Source organism: Schistocerca gregaria, chromosome 5, assembly GCF_023897955.1.
Source record: "Schistocerca gregaria isolate iqSchGreg1 chromosome 5, iqSchGreg1.2, whole genome shotgun sequence".
Taxonomy (NCBI): domain Eukaryota; kingdom Metazoa; phylum Arthropoda; class Insecta; order Orthoptera; family Acrididae; genus Schistocerca; species Schistocerca gregaria.
In genome coordinates this window covers 278,837,039-278,860,185 of record NC_064924.1, presented here as the reverse complement: position 1 = coordinate 278,860,185, position 23,147 = coordinate 278,837,039, and the positions used below count along the sequence as shown (strand labels likewise).

The following is a 23,147-nucleotide window of genomic DNA, read 5'->3' as shown; positions in this document are numbered from 1 at the left end:
TAAATGTTGGGGATCTGTTGAGATTCACACCCAAATACTTGGGGTGTCGACACTGTCATAATTTTTTGTTGCATAAAATTACGTTCAGTTCTCTGTATGTATCCTGATTAGTCACTTCTAGTTTCATAGGTGGGTGGAGTGTGTGTGTGTGTGTGTGTGTGTGTGTGTGTGTGTGTGTGTGTGTGTGTGTGTGTGTGTGTTTTACTGAAGCTCATAAAAGGATTACTTAAGAAACTCCTTTTCGTTCTTTTGTGTGTACCTATCAATGACTTGATGCTCCTGCTTTTCGGTGAGTGGTTTCCTTTAATCCAGGACTACATTAGACAAACAGTGTAACACACTGGTTAGTTCGCTGACATCACACATTGTTGTGTGGAATCAACAAAACACACTCTGAGCCAATAAAGGGGGCTTCTGATGTAACAAACATCACACATATGGTCACACTATTCAGTTTGAATGCACTCTCAGTCTGGTTCATCATGCCGAAAGTAAAGTGTTCCACCACTGATGGGCAAATACTTTTTGGAAACTGTGTGAAGTTAAAATAAGTGCCGAAAAGTACAGTAATGCTGTAATACTGCAGAACACAGCTGCTACATGGAGAAAGGTGTTGAAAATGACAGGGGACAAACACATATTTGAGCAGACAGGTCCACCTCCGATTGTGCAGCCATTCTTCAAGGAAGTGTCTGAGATGATGGTGTCTTGCAACATCCCACTGTAGACTCTAATGAATTCACACTTCAGACTGTTTTTAGAGAAGAACACAACACATCCAGTTCCAGATGAATCCACGTTGAGAAAGAACTATTTGTGTGTGTGCTACAAGGTGGTGTTAAACAAAATACAAACTAATGTTGCTGAGCATAGGTGTGTGTATCCACAGATGAAACCACCAATGCGGACATACATTATGTTGCAAATTTTGTTGTTGGTGTTCTAAAAGTTGACAAGCATGTAGAAATATTCCTTCTAATGTCTGGAGCTCTTGAGAGTTTAAACAACTTGACAGCTACCATTTTGTTTGACAACTGTATGAAGCTGATGTGGATGGTGTGAACAGAGACAATGTTTTAATGCTAGGAACAGATGGTGATTCATACGTGGCTAAGGCAGACAAGGGTCTTCTGATTCTCTGCCCCAGTGTGGTGTATAGCATTTGTCTTGCACGTGCATTACACAGAGTTGCAGAAGAGATGTGAGCAAATTAATTTCCTATGGCAAGAAAATCTCTGTGAAAACTCTACTATGGGTGCAGAAATTCATTGTCTCTCCACCCATCATCCTGTTCTTCCACGATGGGGTTCTTGGCCTGAAGCTGCTGTGTGTTACTGCACCAACTATGCCAAAATTAAGACAATTTGTTGTGAGCCTTATAGTAAATACTATCAAAACAGCTACTAATTGTCAAATACACACTAATGAGTCTGGGAGTTGCAGGTAGGCCCAAATGCTGCTTTACAATTTATTTGAATGGAAGACCACAAACTAGCCTAATAGTTCCCAACCTGGGGGTAAAATGAAATTTCCTGAGGGGTAAAAAAACTAAATGATTGATTCTGTTTCAGTCACAGAACTAAATTATTTTCAAAACATCATTACCATTATCAGTAATTACTTTTTCTCAATTTGTGGCAGTTTAATGTGTGTGTGTGTGTGTGTCCCTCGCGCGCACACAAACACACACACACACACACACACACACACACACACACACACACACACAAACTAAATATCATTCATCTTTCTTTCATGGCCGCATTTTAAGAGTGGATAAACTGTTTGAACAATCCTGGATTCTGTTTGAACTGCTGCATGGCTCCCACATTATTAGTAGGCGTAGGAGATTAGTGTGTAATGTCCCATCAACATGAGGTCATCAGACACAGAGCACAAGCTCAGATTAAGGAAGGATGAGGAAGGAACCATCTCAAAAAATGCCTGAAGTGATTTAGGGAAACCTAAATCAGGATGGCCAGCCCCAGGTTTGAACCGTCATCCTCCCAAATGCGAGTCCAGTCACATCATCATTAGTGAGCATTTTGTTAAACAAAGGATATTGTTAATATTTCCAGAGATTTTTTTTTCTTCTTTCCCAAAGATGAACATTTGTGTGTTGTTTGAATTGCATTTCTTTGCATTGGCATTAAACCATAGGTCCAACTGACACAATGTGTTAAAGTAGCATTCATGCTTTTGTTTGAGTATGATTCTGACTCTTAGTTCATGCACACTTACAACTTTCTGTCTCATAAGATTCTGGCTCATACCTAAGCCTGCAATGAATGTGTTGATGTAAAACAGAAGGATTTATTTACACCAAGTAGAAAATTTTGAAGTGTCCTCTACCCTGAATTTTGTATCGTACTGTAAGGAACCACAGATTTTGGTAGTAGCCTCAGTCACACTTTTGCAATCATTGATATCATCAAAATAAACATTTGCTCAGATATATATTGTCTCCTAGATAATAATGCTAATTAACTTCAATAAACATCATCACAAACCATTGTTTGTGACTGTTAGATCACCTGACCTCAATTATAATCAGTAGAATTGGTATGGCAGTGAGCAAGACATATTCATGTCTTGGAGCCAGTTTTAATCAGCCTACGAGTTTTGAGTGGTTCTGGATCAGGATAGCATTATTTCCATCTGTAATTTTGTATTTAAGTTTTTGAGGTGGTATTATGTGCTTCATTCAGTTCAGGGTCTTTGTGGTACGGTATTTCATATACACAAGGAAGTTATTGAACAGCAAATACAAGTGCCAAATTGAAAACCATACATAAATTAGGTAGAAAGAGGCTGTAAAATAGACGACAATGCCATGTTGTTATTTTTAAATGGGGAAAGGAGTTATCACACGAACATTAAATAATGAAACAAGGGCACAATCAAATTATTGTTGCAAATGATGAAAAATAATATCATTTATTGATACATTTCGTTTTTATATATTATAATATAATTTTGTGATTCTACAGTTAAATTACAATACAAAGCATATTAATGGTGATGTGAAAGTAATATATGCAATCTTGTAATTTATACATAGTCTCATAAAAATCCTATTTCTTACTATATAAAACTTCATGCGGAATAACAATATTCCATTAAAAAGGGAATGGGCGAAAATATTTTGTCTCAGCTATTGCCACCTAAACTAAATCGAAATTCGTAGCTTATTCATGGGTCCACACATTGTCACAAATGGAACACACAACGGTGTAAATAAGTCCCAAAAGCTTTGAACCACATTTATATCACTTTGACACACACTGAGACATACAAAGCAGTTCTCATTAGACATGTGGGAAAATGTTCTAATTACTGGACACAGAGAAACATTTGGCACAGAATATCTGCAACCTGCAAACCACACAACATTTAAAATTAGAACCATGGTTTTATTTCCATAAAAGGTAATATTACAATTGGCTTGAAAATTTGTACTCAGGATGTACAAAATGAAAGCAAATACAAAAGTAGTTGTAAATTATTTCCTGCCTGACACAGAACTGACTTCTAATTACAAAATTGTCAACTGGACAGTAGTTTGAATTCTTATAAGCCAACATGGACAACAGCAAATTTGTACATATTTTAATATACACTGGCACAAGAAAATTACAGAACAGTGCAAATCAAAGCAATGACTAATATGAACAGATAAATTTGTTTAAAGTTCTCATTTAGAGCAATAACTAATAACAAAAAAAGAACTGCAAATACTTTATAACATTGTAAAATATTAAATATTTCTCAAGAAAAGGGAAAAGGCGGGGGAGGAGATGGGCAAGAATCAGTGAAATACTAATACAATATTCCATACTTATTGAATGCTCTAAAGGTAGAGTTTCTTGTAGTTTCATAAATAAGGAGTGTGTAAGTGATGGTTAGACTTTAGAAGGATGAAGTACAAAATGTCAGTATGTATCTACCATAATATGACACCGGAGAGAAGAGATTTATATATATAGCACTATTTTCTTCTTGAGGAGACAAATTCCATGCAATAGTTACAGTCAGTGGCCAAAAAAGCTGTGTACTGAATAAGGAAACACTGTTTCCTTGGAAGAAACCACAATGAAGATGTGAAACAGTATTACTGATTCAGGTGAGGCACGTATCTATACAGTGTCCACAGTGGTACTCAACCAATTATGCAGTCAACTGACTTTATGTGATTATGCTTGCTACAGAACTGTGACAACAGCCAAATCTGGTATCGATATTTCTGTAAAATATGCAACTGTAAAGGTTCTCAAACACATTCATTAATGAACTCAGAAAAAATGATACTATAGGAGGCCTAAACCTGCAATTTTCTTGAATTCAGCTATAATTATTAGGAATCATACCAGCCAAGGTCTAATGTTTCAGTATGTGCAACATACAGAGCTGAAGGGATTTTCTCATTCTTTGGGTGGAAGGCTGAGAATAGATTCTGCAGTCCGTTAAGAACTTCTTTGATCTATCTTGATGTGGTCACAATGGAACCACAATTTACGATTTTAATGTATATGTCGAACAGCCACAAAGATACTACAAATTTTCTGAATGCCTCAAAAGGGCCTGAAAGCTCTGTTTCCCCATCAATTACCTGAAATCTGAAGCGCATTTTTTAAAATAATGTAGTGGGACACTTTAGTTTGATGGCTGTTCAAAACATTTAAAATGTTAGTGAGAATATAAGGAAATATCGATCATAACCCACCCATTCATCTCCCAGAAAGTTTAATCTGTATTTCCAACATGGAGCACTGCTTATGAAGGTTATCTGCTGTAGGAAATTCAAATATACTTACAGTCTCACTGCTCCAAAGGGTATTTATATACCAGTACTAGACCAATTTATAAAATTGTGTATTTACTGAAGAGGTACTTGAAAATTACTAATGCCTTCATCTAGGAAAGTATATATCCCTCATATATAAAGGAACTACAAATATGTAACTATAGCATTACTGTTCAGTCTCACTTGTTTCACTTTTAGAAATTTTGCACTTTATTATGCATAATATTATTATTATTTTTGATAACCTAAATGCCAGTGAAGGTCTTAAAGTTTACTAAATTTGAATATATAGTTATTTTATTAATGCAGGCATTCATGGTCTTATCGCAACACATATGTACACCTGTTCTGTAAGATAATGAGATAAAAAATTGCTTTAACTGGCACTGTTCTTTGTGAAAATAAAGTAGTTTGTACAGTAAGCAAGAAGGTAAAATGAGATCATAGAAGAAATAAAAGTTTTATCTGATAGGTTGTGACCATGCATTGAACACTGTACAAAGGAAAGGCAGATTAAGGAATTTCTTACAAATTACCAAAGGACGTAAATGGTAAAATATGCACACTGACAACGTATAAATAAATAAACAGTGAATCTTTTTTCTGCTTTACAACAACCTTAAACAAGTGATGAACGAAACCAGCACTGACTGTAGCTAGTTCTTGTAATACTAGAACAATCCTTTCTTCTTTTTATTTTTGTCTTTTCCATCCATTGTCCTGTAACAAATACAAAGTATCAATATCTGCTTGTATACCAAAACATACTGTGAAAGAAAAATAAAGTTCTTTCCATTATGAATATAATGAAATGGCACAGTGAAGCTCGAAATGTCAGTTTGACATTTGAATTCCACTGCGGAATGTGACATTTTCTTTTGTCAGAAGGTGAGGAGTCACAAATCCCTGGGGAATTTGTAAAGTTGACTTTCCAAGGAATTCTCGGAGCCTATAACATTCCTAAATCACTGTAATGGTTTTTGTGTTATTTATCATAAAAATAATGTTAGACACTTTAAGAATTTTAAATAAAAGTGCTAATGTCTTGCCGAATTTAGGCTGGATATTCACAGGATAGATGGTAGCAAGTGACCATCAACAGTGTGAAAAAGTGGTGGGCAATGGAAGGCAGACAGGGAGATGGGGGCTGTCTATTCTTCATGATGAACACAACTACATTGCTTGCTTTTACTTAATCTTTATTTATAAATGACATCAAATAATTAAATTTCTATTATGAACACTGTACTGGTTGCCCTGGGGAGGACAATATTTATTCATTTGGAATTACGAACAGTGCAATGAATTAAGACTTTTGTGATTCTTGAAAGACATACGTAAAAATGTACAGAAAAAACATTTATCATTCAACATAACTGTATTTACAACAACATCGCTGTAAGGTGTGTATTATTCTTTGTTCTATGTGAAAAATATTAATAACTGTGAAGCAGTCCAATGATTTTATATAATTAACTACTCTGGATGAGGATGGACACAAAACACATTGTAAGTGTACATACATTGAATTTTGGTTAAATATATGTGTTTATTTGATCTTAAAACCTTTATTTATGTATCTTTAGCATCCCTGCATGTTAGGAAACTGATGACTTAATTTTTTCAAAGTATCAGACTGTACAATAGAGCACAAACCTACAATTGTCAGCAGCCATTTGCATGGCCACAACATTTGGCTTGAATACTGCCAATATCAAAAGCAAAGAGCTACAGAAATAGCTTACAATGTTTGCATTTTAATTAATTATTTAACTTCAGGCTCGTTTTAATTTATCTGCGAAGTGTAACAGCAGTTTTTATTGAATTTTTTTGGTTGCCGCAAAATGGCTATCTTATCTCAGCTACATAAATTTACAGAAATTAACTTACTCCAAAGTGATCTGTGATAAATATGTTACACAATAATATTTCTCTAGGTGAACCCATGACATTAAAGCAGTATTAATTTCAATGTAAAAAGAAGATGAGATATTTTGCCAACATATGAGCTAGTATGGTGCTTCATACTGCTCTTTACATGTTTCATATTGCAGCATTAAACCATCTAATATTTCCATAAGAAAAAACTGTGTAATTTGCCTGTGATAAGTTGTGTAGTCATTTTAGTGTGTGTGGTTTCCATTTGATGTGTAACTATACAAATATGTGCCTACAAATCATACAGTTTAATGAACTGTACACACAATTAAAGCACACCATCACTTGATGTACAGAACAGAACACAACATACATATTAAAAGCAACACAACACTTTACGAAAAAGTTTGCAACTTTTTTAATACATAGCATCTGAGATTTTAAGAAACTTCAATACATTTGTGAAGAAGTAGCTAGAAAATAAAATTCTAAATTTTTCTATCTTAAATGGATCTAGCTCATACAAAACTCTAATTAGGAATATGTTTTAGTCAATTATCTGCCTACTAAATTTAAATTTTTCCTTAATGGAAATTATTAACAGAAATGAAGTGTTCATTATGTCAAGAATGGCTTCTATGTCACGATTTGCTCCTAATGTGTCAGTGTTATAGTAGAGAAATCTCCCACATATATTTGAATTGTACAAACAACACATGGCTGTATTTAATACAGAAGATAGAACCAGCCGCAGTTTTATGAAATCCTCCGCATTTATAAATAACAAGGATAATCTCACCAGCACACACTTATATTTAAACTTCCAAATCACCTGATTACAAATGAGTAACTGGGAAGCATTCCCACAAAAGGGTGTCACTTTTATATCAAAAGAAACAAAATTCTTAACTGGCAGTTTTATATGCCTAGTTTAGGATGTTTATACATTCATCATGTGCTGTGTTATATACCATGACAACCCCTACTCCAAAAACATACGTCTTTCACGTTTGGACTTGGTTCTTGTATATAGTATCACATTATGTACTTCTTCTAAAAAAGATCTTGCATCAGTGTCTCAGAAGAAACTGATGTTGAGGTCTCATATGAATGAGTAAGTTCATCCATATATCAAATATCCGAGCTCAGAGAACTTGATGAGCTGCAGAGGAAGATATTACAAAGAATTACAAGCAAAAAAAATTGTGTTCAAATTTTAACTGCAAATTAAATAATGTGGAATAGACGTCTTCCACTGTGGTTTTATTAGTCGCTAACTCTCACTCACTCACTAACAAAACTTAACAACTGTATAATACTGTACACTACAACAACAACAACAACAACACAGACTGTTACAGTGAATCCAAGACAATTCATTATTCTTGGTCTATGCATTTCCATGTTTATGAATAAGTCAACTTTAACAATATTAGGGAAACGATAGATTGCTGCTCACTATAAATATCACCTGGTTACTTGCAGACAGGTCGAATGAAAAGACTGTTACATATTATAGCTTTTGGCCAATGCCTTCTTCAGCTAAAGGAGCTGCTGGTGGTAGCAGTCATGTGTGCATGACTTGCTTGCTTGTGGGAGTTTGTTGTTGTTTTTCTTTGCTGAAGAAAGCTTTGGCCGAAAACTGTAATGTCTAACAAAACTCGACAGACCATCTCAGCAATTTACCCTTTTCGTATTCCAAGCTGGAGCTTCCATTGTTTAAGTCCACTTCAACTTTTACTGTTCATTAATCCTCAGTTGCATGTAATATGTTGCTGATTTTCATTTTAGTTCTTCCTACATACAACTGTATACAACTAATTTTCCTATTCACATTCATATTCTAAAAGGCAACTTCAGTTACCAGTCTAACATTAAAAAAAAGTATACATATAGATAGTACCAGGTGATCAAAAAATCAGTATAAATTTGAAAACTGAATAAATCATGGAATAATGTAGATGGAGAGGTACAAATTGACACACATGCTTGGAATGATATGGGGTTTTATTAGAACCAAAAATATACAAAAGTTCAAAAAATGTCTGACAGACGGTGCTTCATCTGATCAGAATAGAAATAATTAGCATAACAAACTAAGACAAAGCAAAGATGATGATCTTTACAGGAAATGCTCAATGTGACCACCATGATTCCTCAAAAATAGCTGTAGTCGAGGAATAATGTTGTGAACAGCACTGTAAAGCTTGTCCGGAGTTATGGTGAGGCATTGGCGTCGGATGTTGTCTTTCAGCATCTCTAGAGATGTCGGTCAATCACGATACACTTGTGACTTCAGGTAACCCCAAAGCCAATAATCGCACAAACTGAGGTCTGAGGACCTGGGAGGCCAAGCACGAGGAAAGCGGCGGCCGAGCATATTATCATCACCAAACTACGCACGCAAAAGATCTTTCACGCGTCTAGCAATATGGAGTGGAGCACCATCCTGCATAAACATCATACGTTCCGGCAGGTGTTTATCAGCCAGGCTGGGGACGATGCGATTCTGTAACATATCGGTGTACCTCTCACCCGTCACGGTAGCAGTTACAAAACCAGAATCACTCATTTGCTCGAAGAAAAAATGCCCGATAACGGTAGATGTGGTAAATCCAACCCACACCGTGACTTTCTCGTAGTGCAATGGAGTTTCTACGACAGTTCTAGGATTTTCGGTAGCCCAAATTCTGCAGTTGTGGACGTTGACAGACCCTCGGAGCGTGAAATGAGCTTCGTCGGTCCACAACATGTTGCTCAACCAACCGTCATCTTCCGCCATCTTTTGAAACGTCCACACGGCAAATGTCCTCCAGTTCATTAAATCACCAGGCGACAGTTCATGGTGCTGATGGATTTTGTACGAATAGCATTGGAGGGTACGCCTGAGTGCCAACTAAACACTAGTATGGAATGCCAGTGCGACGCGCGACTGCACGAGCACTGACTTCCCCGTGCATAGACGAACCCGCTACAGTCTCCATTTCTTCCTGAACTGTCTCAGCAGCATACGCCTTGTTCCCGGTCGGCCACTACGGAGTCTATCGTCTAATCAACTCATGGCTTCGAACTTCGAAATCATTCTCGCCACAGCTGCATTTGTCAACAGACCTTTACCCGTTCAAATCCCCTTCCTATGGCGATAGTATCGTAATGCTGAACTAGCACATTCCCCATTCTGATAATACAGCTTCACTAAAAGTGCCTTTTCAGGTAACGTCAACATGCTGCGACTGCTGGCGCATCTGATTCTCTCTCATTACAAATCCTTTTATACATGATTGTCATATGCAGTCACTGACATTTTGCTGTCCAGCACCATCTGTCGGACATTTTGTGAACTATTTTTTTTTTCTTCTAATAAAACCCCATGTCAGTCCAAGAACTTGTGTCAATTTTTACCTCTCTATCTAATTATTCAGTGGTTTATTAAGTTTTCAAATTTATACTGACTTTTTGATCACCCGGTATATACACTGAATTGCCAAAGAAACTGGCATAGGCACATGTATTCAAATACAGGGATGTGTAAACAGGCAGAATATGGTGCTGTGTTCAGCAATACATATATAAGACAAGAAGTGTCTGGCATAGTTGTTAGATCAATTATTGCTGCTACAATGCCAGGTTATCAAGATTTAAGAGAGTCTGAACATGGTGATGTAGTCGGCGCACGAGCAGTGGGACACAGCAAGTCAAAGGTAGCGATGAAGTGTGGATATTCACATATGACTATTTGTGTACCGTGAATAACTGGGATCCGGTAAAACAACAAATCTCCAACATTTCTGCAGCCAGAAAAAGATCATACAAGAATGGGACCAGTAATGACTGAAGAGAATTCTTCAATGTGACGGAAGTTCAACCCTCCCGCAAATTGATTCAGATTTCAATGGGGGGCCATAAAAACAAGTGTCAGCGTGTGAAACGAAACATCACCGATATGGACTTTTGGAGCTGAAGTCCTACTGGTGTACCCTTGATGACTGCACAACACAAAGCTTTACAGATGACAGGTATGTTAGCTTTCTGTCTGATCACCTGCATCCATTCATGTCCATTGTGCATTCCAGACTTGGGCAATACCAGCAGGACAATGGAACACCCCACACATCCAGAATTGCTACAAAGTGGCTACAGGTACACTCTTTTGAATTTAAACACTTCCGCTGGCCGCTAAACTCCCCATACATCAACATTATTGAGAATATCTGGGAAGCCTTGGAATGTGCTGTTCAGAAGAGATCTCCACCCCCTCATACCTTTACAGATTTATGGACAGCCCTGCAGGATTCATGGTGTCAATTCCCTCCAGCACTACTTCAGACATTAGTCGAGTCCATGCCACATTGTGTTGTGGCACCTCTGTGAGCTCACAAGGGCTCTACGTGATATTAGGCAGGTGTACCAATTTCCTTGGCTTTTCATTGTATTTAATCACTGATGATGCCTTTCAGAAAAATAAAGGCGAGACACGTATGGAATGAGAAAATGTGTTTCATTCAATTTTATACAAACAGACATAATGTGGAAATTAGCAACAGAAAATCTAAGTCATTTACACATTCTCTCAGTTTTAGTAATTTAGTGCTGCCACAATGAGATCTGATACTATGTCCAATAAAATTGTGAGATACACTTTCAGGAGGTAAAATTCCTAACACAGTACTGCCATTAGACCGCCACAAAAGTGAAAGATACTATTCTAGTTTTCAGAACTATTGGTTCTTTCTTCAGAAAAGTTAAAACAAGGAGGGGCAGACACATGAGGCCACACTGTGAAAGGGACCTTCCCCATGGCAGGACGGTGGGATTCAAAGTCACTGTTGTCCTAACTACAGTAGCGTCCCTCTCACCTGCCCCTTGTCCAATCTATCCCCCTCCCCCGTATATTTTTATGTACATCTTTTTGCTAGTATTAAGAATTTTGCCTCCTGCAGTTCTGTGCCATAATTTTATTGTTTTCTTTTCGATATAGTTAGCACTGTGCAATAATCACTCCTAAGTGGTATGTTAAATCAATGCCATTCTGAACACACTTTTGTCATGTATTTAATTGTTAGCTCTAGCCAACATCCCCCCCCCCCCCCCCATGAGAGTTGACTATAGCCCATTCATTCTGATGGGTTATATAATATAAACATTTGGAAATGACTTCCATGCAAAAAAGGTGCAGTAATAAAAACAAGATAATGAGTATATTTTAACCTGCAGAATGGCAGCTAGAATCGTAGAATATTCTGTCTCCTCTGCAGGTAATATACATACCAATAATTTTACTGTTTTGTATGACAGTGAAAGTGGAAGCACTGCTCCTACAGTAAACTATATGGTAACATTAAAATGGAACCAATCCACATTCATTTAAAAACTTTGTAGTAAATTACAGAACGTGAAATAGAAAATCCTATCCCACTGAGGCCCTGCAGCCCATGAAGTCAGAACTGAGCTACTGAACAGTTGTTAACAGTGCCTGTGTTGGGCAATTAAAAAATTAAATGGTCAACAGCCAACATAACTTTAAGCATAACGCTCTACTTACAAAACAAATCCCCTGTAACATTCCTATAGAAATTGTGGAGAATTTCTGAAATACAGCAACAGAGAACCATTTTTATGTCTCTCCTCCCTGGATAATAAGTAAGAAGTTCAGTTTGTCAAGAAGTCTTCAAACTAATTTAATAACTACTTTGATAGCCCATAAGTAGGCAGCAGTTTAAAGTAGTACTGTTTCTTTGAAATCAAGAAAAATACTACCAGCTTGGGATCAGTTATTTAGTGCCTTTGTGGTCTTGTGAACAAGAACAAGAAGCAGAGTTCAACACAACTGATTCTTGCAAAATCTATCTTGACTCATTCAGAGACATTGTTTAGACATTGAAAAAATTATTTTATGACTGCACAGCTCATGTTTCTCAATTCTTAATTTTACAATGCACTGGTGTTAGAGATAGAGATCTGGAGTTCTGTGCATTTCTTACAGAGTAATTGTTCAAATCATCTTTTTGATTTTAAAGAACTAATAGAGGTTTATTAGTGTAATAATGATCATCACTATGGAAATGTATCTAGAAGGGAAAAGATGCTACTAAAATAGCATAATAATCTGTAAATTGTGATTTATTTATATCAAGTTACAAAATTCATTAATTTAATGAAACCATGTATCCAAGCTGTGAGAAACAATCAAATCAACGTTACACAAAACATGTAAATGAGAGAGTTACACCCAACTGCATATTCATAGTTAAAAAAATCTTTTTTAAAAAGTAAAATATTGTAAAATAATAAAAACTTTTAACTTTGAATAAAGAAGTTGTGTAACCTGTTCGATCGGAGTCTTGTCACATCACAATTGCCAAGATGCCTAGTTCAGTTGTTTGAGGTCATTACCAGTTAGCTCGTTGTAAGAGGATGATGGTTTGCACTGTCCAGCCAAGTGCAGATTTCTTTATTTCAGTTTGTGAATTAAATTATTTTTGGAGTAAAACAATCAGAAAATCGTGTTTCATAATTATTACATAAACCCAGCAAAAATAAGTTCTCATTGTTGCAGAGTCAAACTCAAGAAGAAAAAGAAGATAGTGTACAATGAACATAAACATTGATGACTTTTCAACTTCAGCAACAATACAGTAACTTATACAGAATGTCCCACTCGAAAAAGGCCCCACAAACATGTAGTAATTCCACTGAAATTGCACCACATAATTTGTGACGTTTGACATGGCAATACTGCAACGTTATTTGCCGCAACAGTGTGTTTCCACGTGTTGCTGTGACTGGAGCTCAGGGTTGGGTTGTTTGGGGCAGGAGACCAGACAACGAGGTCATCGGTCTCATCGGATTAGGGAAGGACGGGGAACGAGCAAGACCTTGCCCTTTCAAAGGAACCATCCCGGCATTCGCCTGGAGTGATTTGGGGAAATCACGGGAAACCTAAATCAGGATGGTCGGACGTGGGATTGAACCGTCGTCCTCCCGAATGCGAGTCCAGTGACTGCAGCTCAGTGCTCAGTGTTTAGTGACAATTTATCACTATTCTGTCGAAGAATGCGTGTTACTTGTGAAAGCGTATTGGATTACTGGTTCCATTAAGACAAGACAGAGGTTTCCTGAACGATTTGGTGACCAGCATGTACCATCTAAATGCTGTATAAAAAAGTTAGTGAACAAGATGGAGAGCGGTGGAATTGTGTTGGATCTTCACAATGGAGGATGGCTGCCATTATATGAAGAAAAAGTGACTGACATGAAACAAGGATTGTTGGCCTCTCCTGCAAAATCTATGTTGAATGTCACATAATACATCACAGCTGGCATGTATCAATACACATTTACAGTTCTTCAGGGACTGAATGACAATGATAAAAACAAAACACATTACACTGTGCCGTCGGTTTCAGCAATTTAGTACTCAGAGGCCAGGAATATTGAAGTACACGCGGTTCAGTGATGAGGAGGCATGGTTCCACCTCTCTGGCTGTGTAATCCTCTAGATTGAACTAGAAGGCAATGTCTATAGGAACAAATCACGCAACTTGGAAGATTTACAAGAGAATATCATCCGTGACATCCAGGCAGTGATGCCAGAGGTTCTGACAGCAACATTTGAGAATCTGCAGCGTTGTGTTCAATTCTATTTACAAGTCAAGTCAGTAACTTCCAGCAACTTCTGTGATTCACCTTTATTTCCCCATGTACAAGGTACGACATATCCATTTCATTGCATTTCCTGAATTTTATGCAAAGCCTTTAACCCTCCTAATACCGTGGGGTCCGTAATGACCCCAGACCGTAATTTTCTGTAAAATATACCTTATTTCCCATTCCTAATTATTACGACTTTTCCTGAATTAAGTAATGGGTTCGTAATATATTAATATAACTTTTTGAAAATAGTTTTGCAGAAAAGCAAGAGAGAACTACTGAATACCATTGGGGTTAAATGTGACCCCATTTCTCCCTTGCGGTATTATTATCCAATAATGCTGCATTGAATCCCTAACTGTTGCTGTATTTAATTTTTTTTATTCTTGTAAATATTGTTGTAACGTGTGATTGTTGTCAATACTTTATAAGCGGACAGTTATTTGTTCCATACAAGTGAAGACTACTATTGTGTGTTGCATTTAGTGGAAACTGTCTCGTCACCTTTCCAAAGACGAAGTGCTTGGAATATTACTGCAGGATAATCCTCTATCTGGAGAATAAAATAGTTATATCAGCGATATACTTTCTGATGTCTCATGCAGTGATGGGGAAATTGACGTCTTAGAAGAGAATATTCCTCAATCAGATGGAAGTTCAGAAGAAGATATGGACAGCGCAGATGTCCATCATGAACAGGACATAACACATATTTCTGACTGTTATGTGTAAGTACACATTGTATTTTTGTAAATGTGAATTAGGGTCTAGCACCAAGATATACTCTTTGTATTTTTTTTATTTATTTTTTATTTTGTTTAGGTCTAAAAACAAAGAAGAATTGTGACACAAACACGAGTTGAGAAGAGCTTGTGGAAGAGAAGAGAGATGGAACATAATGCGAGTAAAGCCAGGTCCAACAAAATTCGCAGTGAAAGATGTAGACTCCATAGAATCAGCTTTTCAGTTGTATCTTAGGAGAAATAGTGTTGATGTAATTCTAAAGTGGACTAACAAAGAGGGTAGTCTTGTTTACGGTAGTAAATGGAAACCAGTAGATGACATTGACCTGTAGTGCTTCATCGGTGTCTTGATCCTAGCAGGTGCTTACAAGGCGCATAATGAAGCAGTTACACATCTGTGGAACAAAGAGGATGGTAGACCCATTTTTAGCAAAGCAATGCTAGAAATCGCTTTACGCAAATTTCAAGGTGCATACGATTTGATGACACAGATGTGAGACGTCACAACTGTGCTCCTGACAAGCTGGCTCCCATTAGAGAAATATCTGAAATGTGGGTACACACATTTCAAGAAGCACGTGTTCTTCACAGCAACGTAACAATTGATGAACAACTTGTGGCATTTTGTGGTAGATGTCTATTTCGGGAATATATTCCTAAAGATGGGTTGAAATTATGGGATGTATGAGAGAGTGCAACATCTTACATTCTCAATCTCCAAGTTTACACTGGTCGAATGTCGTGAAGTTGGTTAAGGCAAGAGAGTTGCTTTAGATATGGTGAAAGACTTAGAAAACAGTGGCAGAACTGAAAACTGACAATTTTTTCACTAGCCTTAGTTTGGCAAGAGAACTTCTGAAAATCAATCTCACACTCTTAGGAACAATTAGAAAAAATAAAGAACTACCACAAGCTTTCACTCAGACAAAAGGCCGAGTCAAATATTTGACTGTTTTTGGATTCCAAGAGCATGCTTCAATTGTTTCATATTGTCCGAAAAAGGGTAAAGTTATAACTTTGCTCAGTACAATGCATTCAAGGAAGGAAGTGGAAGACCGTGAAGAATGCAAGCCAGTAATGATTCTGGATTATAATAAAACAAAATAAGGAGTAGATACCATGGACAAGCTAGTTAGAACGTACATTACAAAGAGGATGAGCAGAAGGTGGCCAATGGTGTTATTTTACAGCATGATTGATATCAGTCCACTGAATGCATTTATTGTATGGCTACATCTTACATCACACTGGGCAGAAAGGACCAACTACAAGAGACGGGCATTTCTCATACAATTAGGAAAGCAGCTCGTCGGAACAAAGCCAGACAAAATTATTTCCCCAGTACCTCCATCAACAGTACAGAGAGAGAGAGAGAGAGAGAGAGAGAGAGAGAGAGAGAGAGAGAGAGAGAGAGAGAGAGAGAGAGAGAGAGAGAGAGAGAGAGGGGGGGGGGGGGGGGGAATGGAGGAGGAGGAGGAGGAGGATGGTGTCCGTTTTGCAAAAGGTCTGAGGACAGAAAATTCACTGATAAATGTTCAAAATGTGGATGATCTGAGTGTAAAACCACTCTGCAATTTATTACTGTAAGTGTAATGCGTCATAAATGTCAATTCGGAATTTAATCAAAAATATTTGTAGTTTCATGAGAATCGTTTGTAAATTTTACGGAAATAAATAATTTAAAAAAATATGCCTTTTAATTTAATGTAATGTCACTGATATCATGTTTTAGATTGTGGAAAAAAAATTAGGAATGTGATTTTATTCTACCATTATTAAAACTATCCTTAACAAACAAACAAAAATGGGGTCACTAAAGACCCCAATGGTCCTCAGTGTAACAAAAATACTCGGTATTAGAAGGGTTAAGTGTCATTTATGCAAATGTTTATTTGCGGGGTCTCTTTCAAGTGGGACGCCCTGTGATTATTTGTACTTCTCATTCTCACACAATTGTAGATAATTCATTTTTCTTAGAAAATACATATGACAGTTATTAATATTTTGAGATATGTGATAATTGCATACTTCTTTGACACTGGTATGAATTTTATTTTCCAATTACAGTGGATGGTCTGTTGCTTCAGAGATCTAAAACTGCTTATAGAACTTCTCTCCCCCTTAATACACTATTCTCAATAAATTTACTATCCTATCAGCAAATAGTTACTTTTTTCTAACTATTTCCTTTCTTTTGCCACATGAAGAAATCTCTGCTTCTGAAAGATATCATTTTTGTCTCAAATTATCCATAACTGTTTTCTATTTTTGACATGGCAGGTGCTTTCTTCCCATCTGCTATGTTTTTGTGCTCCCACAAAAAACTACAATAAAACTTGCTCAAAAAACAGTCCCACGAGACTGAAATAATTTTCCAAATTGGACAAGTTTCCAGATTACACAAAACTCACTAGGCTACATAAAATTTTTCAGTTACCATGCACAAAAGTATACATTATGCATGTATTTACATACCTTCACACCCACACAGCAAATGTTCATTTACTGAGTATTGGATAATAGAACATTAAACTATTACACTAACTGATAACTAATGCTGCATTTCTATATTTTTACTTTAACTTTAAAGTTGTTTATTGTTGTATGTACATACATATTATTCCCATCTTCAATTGCTTTACATTTCACTTTTTCACCCCATATCAAGGCAGGAAACCTGCTTGAATTTCCGGTTAAAAATTCATTTGTCTATGCAATTTTTTGCACTATAACGTAATTCCAACAGCTGGGAGATTTTCTATCTGCTGCAAATTGCATAACATCTTTTATGCAATGCAATATCTTCTTCAGGAGTATTAATTCTTCTAGGAACATCATTTTGCACTTCTTTTTCCTTGTTTCTTCCCAATCATGTTCTGTGTTGTAGATTTCTTTTAAATCTGATGCTGAAGTTAAAGTGGAATGAGTAGACGGAAAGTCATCGCTTCTAATGTAGTCATTTGCAATACATTAAATGTTTCGCATTTTAATTAATTCAGGAATTGCTACTGCATTTTCTTGAGCTTCAATGGCCACAGAAGGGTCTTGTTCTTTACCTCCAAACCCCATTTTGTTGAAGCACTTGGTAGCAGTTTCAGACTATTTCTCAGCCAAACCAATCCAGTTTATTGCCTCCAGGACTGAAACTGACCATGCAAGAGCAAATGCACTTTCGGCTTCTTCAACACTAAGAATAAGAAATTGCATCAGTAATCACCTATAATGGGGCTTGAATGCATAACTAAACCCTTGGTTCATGAGTTGTTTCAGGCTGGTTGAACCTAGCATGAACTAAGAGAATTTCACATTTGATAACTTGACTTTCAGGTGGCATGTCGCATTGTCTGAGAAAGAAAAACTTGGGGATTTCCTCTTTCCATTCTGACACTGAAAGTGCCCAGCTGTTGTTCCATTAGACCACTCACCATTCACGTCCTTTTATTGCTTCGCCATGTGACTAGAAGCGTACTGACATTGAAGTTTTTGAAACGAAACAGTTTTGTTGCCTTTCCAATCACCAGTGGCTTCTGCATTTCACATATTTCCACACAGCAGTACATTGAGTCTTTCCTTGGATATTTTACTGCTGGTGCAGTTTAGCTCACTGAGTGGGATGACATGGTTACCACACTGGGTCCCTTTCGGGATGACGGCAGTTCAAATCTACTTCTGGCCATCCAGATTCAGCTATTTCACAGTTTCCGTAAATTGTTCCAGGCAAATGCCAAGATGGTTCCTGTGAAAGGGCAAGGCCAATTTCCTTCCTCATCCTTGTCACACTCAGCTTGTGCTCCATCTCTAAAGACCTCAGTCTCAACAGGATATTAAACCCAATCTTCCTCACTTTTTCCCCACTTTTCACAATTTGAAGTCAATGAGAGATTAACAGTACAGTTTCATTGGCACTAAACACGTCTTTCGAGTCATACTTCATAGTTAGGTTGTACAGTATTGTCATACATTCTGTTGCTACACGTTCCTGCACATCCTTGGCTTCCCCAGACACATCATTCCACACAATGTTGTGCCCAGCTTTGAAATGGTCCAGCCATCCTGTGGATGCCTTAAACTTTTATTTCCAAGCTCTTTAGTGACTTTCAGAGCCACATTCTGCAACATTTGTCCACACAAAGGTAATGTTTTTTGCCCACGCACTTACGAACCATTCCTACACTATCTTGTTAATTTCTTCATTTCCTGTCTTTTTCACCTTTCTCTTCATTTCCCCATTTTCTTTCATCTATTCTTACCCTAGTTTCTTAAAGTATTATAAATTTGCATTTTACCACGTTTGAAATGCAGTATTATTTTGCGCATAAAGAGCTTGTCTTACTCGCCTTGATGATCTTAAACTTTTTGTTAAATGCTAGTGACAAACACTTTTTGTTCAACATGATGTTGCCACTGAAAGCGCTAATAGAAAAATTAAACTGGCAGAAAATAAAGCAGGTAGTGCATTTCTTTGGAATGCCTGACCTTGTGGGATAACATCATGGTTTAACGGAACAACACCAACCTTTTCCATTGCACAGATTGTTCATAGATGCACAATGATGTTCCAGTGTGTACCCACATGCATCAGTAATAACGGAAACTGAGAAACGCCAACACACAAGGTACTCACGAACAGACTATTTCCTTTGAAGTATCGACACAGTGCGTAATTTGTTGGTTGTCGCACAAATCGGCTGGGTATGATGTCCACACCCACAGCGCCAGGCTGTATCAAACCTATTTTCTTGGTTTTGCACTGCTTAACAGCATTGTCAGAGCTGTATGGTCTTTGTGTTAAAAATAGCGTCCTTGTAAAGTGATGAGTAACCAATGTATACTGTAGTACAGTTGTACCATACGTCTTTTCTGCATTATACAATGAATTATAAATGAAGTCTTCAAATTTGTACTCTGTTTTCACATTAAGCACATTCTGCTTTACACAAACAATAAGCATATAAAAGTGTATTCAACGCATCAGGACTGGAATACTTGTACGCTTTGGGCAGATTTCCGAATTATACATATTCTGCTTTAATGTATATTCTTTATAATTTTGATTATTTTTCCAACGCGTTTATCTGTTGGCATGTAAGACTCACTCAATCTCATAGGAACCTCAGATTCTTATTTTGATAGCTCTCATTCCACTGGTTTAGTAGTTTTTCATTAGGGTACTAGTAATTAGAAAATACCATTAATTGAAGCTAGCACAACATCTAGGTATGTGCAAAAAAAACCAGGAACTAATCAATAAATTCGAGAAAAGTGTTCTACATCATTCAAAAGTTAAGCATTCTGATCATCCCGTGAAGTATTTTAAAATTACGCGAAACTAATTATCTTCTTATATAATGAAACTTTAAGTTCATATGTAGCCTGTTTTCTGTTGCAGATTGTGTCAAAACCACTGTTAGTTTCCAAGCTGCATATGTTAGTTACAAATATTTTCTATACAATGTAACCTATGGCATTAATCAGTCAGTTTATTAATTAATTAATAATTTCAAGTAATTTACTCTAATTAGCAACATGGCATTGGCACTCATACATATAAAAAAAGGAGATCCACATTTCATAAGGATAATTGTGATGCTGTATCTTTTTAAATTTCTGACCAGCAACATTTTCTATAGGCTAAAATCATATTAGTTCTGGTAGTCCATCAAAAACAGTAAAATCCAACCTAGACATTTTTAAAGCAGAATGTTTTTTTGTAAAATAACATTTTGTTCTTATGCTCACCTACAAGTAGTTGGACATTACCAAAAATTGCAAGTTCATGTTTTGTAAGTTATGAGTAAGACTTAGTTTTGAGTGTGATCTCATTATTGACTCCCGCCACAAATACAATTGTTCTGACATGAAAATTTGCATAGTGATCAGCACTAAACTAAAGAACTCTAATGTTTAATAACTTTTGAGTGAACACTTTAAACTAAATTAATGGACTGTGTTGTGATTAACACAAGTGAAAAATGTCACTGAAAATAAAACAAATTGCAAAGGAAATGTGCCAAAGGCTTTAGGAAGACTATGCAATGCTTCATAACAACAAATTGCATCCAATGAGTGTGACATCAGAACTGTTTGCATTAGATTCGTTTTAGCAATTATGAGCGGGATCATGCGCATGCACAGTTGAGTGGCCTGTGAGTAGTACCTTCTCCCATTTCCGGCTACAGAAATGGTGGCTGTTGGCTGTGCAAGCAGTCGCAGCAAGCACAGCTAGATGCAACCGGGAAAAATTTTACTGCCACGCCCAAGCTGCCAGATTCACACATGCGCAGTAAGCCCAGATCTCTGAGGGAGGGAGGGAGGGAGGCAAATTCATATTCTTGAGGGGAAAGAAACCTTGTTTCACAAATCGCCTAGCATCCAGCACACGTTGGTCTGGTAAACTGGTCATCAAATCAATGAAGTCTGCTGAAGAGCAATAAAAGTTTTAATCAGAGAAACTAGAATTGTCGATATATGTGCATCATTGAGTGGAAATCTTCCAATAGCCACTAGGAGGGAGGGAGAGGGGGACGGAGAGAGAGAGAGAGAGAGAGAGAGAGAGAGAGAGAGAGAGAGAGAGAGAGAGAGAGAAAACTGTAGGGTTGGGCACATTTTGGATTGAACTCTTATGATTTTGATGCGTATCCCTGTTCGTTTTTGAACACACTCTGTAAGTTGATTTCGGAATGAATCATAAGCCGTGCACTCTGAGGTGGCTTAAAAACACACACACCATAAGTTGATTTTTGAATGCGTACATAGTGTACATCATGTCTCTGTCAGGGGAATCCTCACCACATCTAGAAATAAACTTTCCTGCAGGCAAAAGGGGACTGGGCTATACAAGCTGAACACAGTAAAGCCGAACAAGTGAACAACAATCACTGTCTGATTATGTTGTTGTTTGGGTTTGCGAATGATCAGCGTTGTTATAATTACTGTTATAATCCACAGAGTCAGACGACCAGAGTGGAAATAAACGACTAACAGGAATAACAGGTAAGAAAGATTACATATCAACTTCTCGGTGTATCCAAGAAAATTAAATTTTGTCAGAAAAATTTTGGCCAGATCACTACACTAGTAAGGGCCAGTTGTAAAGTCCCTGTCTAACAGCTGCTTAAATTCTATTCTGGAAGTAGTGTGGAAAATAGTTTGCCTAACTGGAGAATAATCAAGGATAACTAAACCAGTGATTCTGGCAGGGTTAGTGAAGTTGACCGGCAAGTAAGTTTTGACAAAGGGAGGAATAGTTCCAGAATTAGTCATGACAAGATTGTTTGTTAGAACGAGGAAGGAGAAGAAACGGGGACATCACACAAATTAGGAAAGAATATGACAATTCCAAATTTTTATAAAAATCTCTTACTGCTACTTTTTGAACTCATGTTCGAGAAACTGGAGCGTATGAATGAAATGTGAAACTATTAGCTAACATAAAGCTTTTTGCTTGTAGTAGGCCTAATAGGCATTTTATGTTGGTCTTTGTGAATTATATTCTGTAGTGTTATAAAAATGACCATTTGTGCAAAAATAGTCAACAGTCTCATTTATTTGGTGTGTGTGACAATTTCTACAGTGTTAGAAAGGCCTATTTTGTTTTATCTAGCAGACGGTGACAAAATCAAGATCAAGAAACCACACCAGTCTAGGGTACTATTTGTATTAACAGCTTAGGCAGTATTAAACAACGATATTTTGATTTTTCACGTAGCAAAACATTTGACGAACTTTGATGAGGTAACAGATTCTGTCGCAGAGAGGAAAGCACGCCACGTAAAGCTGTAGCAAGATTAGAGAGAAAACAATGCTAGGGGCTAAGGATTGAAGAAATGTGTACTGTATTGCTTGTCTCTTGTCTTTACTGGTTTCATGTATCCTATATTTAATTTTATGTTACCCAAAACAGGAATATACATGTTTCAATTCCACAGAGCGAACTACAGTGATGTGCGATAGAAGAATGCTGTGTGAAGAGGAATGTCACTGCACTCTGGCACACCTAAGATCAAATAACATGTCTTACATTTCCTTGAACATATATGTTTTATGTATCAGACTCTTTAGAAAGATGTGCG

General features: G+C 37.0%; 1 protein-coding gene across 5 annotated transcripts in view; it reads right to left on the bottom strand.

The window, feature by feature from the left end:
- Positions 1 to 2,905: 2,905 nt before the first annotated feature.
- The window catches only part of LOC126272954 (septin-7), a 429,014-nt gene continuing 408,772 nt past the window's right edge, over positions 2,906 to 23,147 (bottom strand). For 4 of the 5 annotated variants that reach the window (XM_049976271.1, XM_049976270.1, XM_049976272.1 and 1 more), the window contains exon 9: positions 2,906 to 5,524. In XM_049976271.1, the coding sequence (XP_049832228.1) occupies positions 5,476 to 5,524 (49 nt within the window). In that variant the 3' untranslated portion in view covers positions 2,906 to 5,475. The remainder of the gene's footprint in view (positions 5,525 to 23,147) is intronic. The other variant, XR_007549279.1, reaches the window with a different exon arrangement.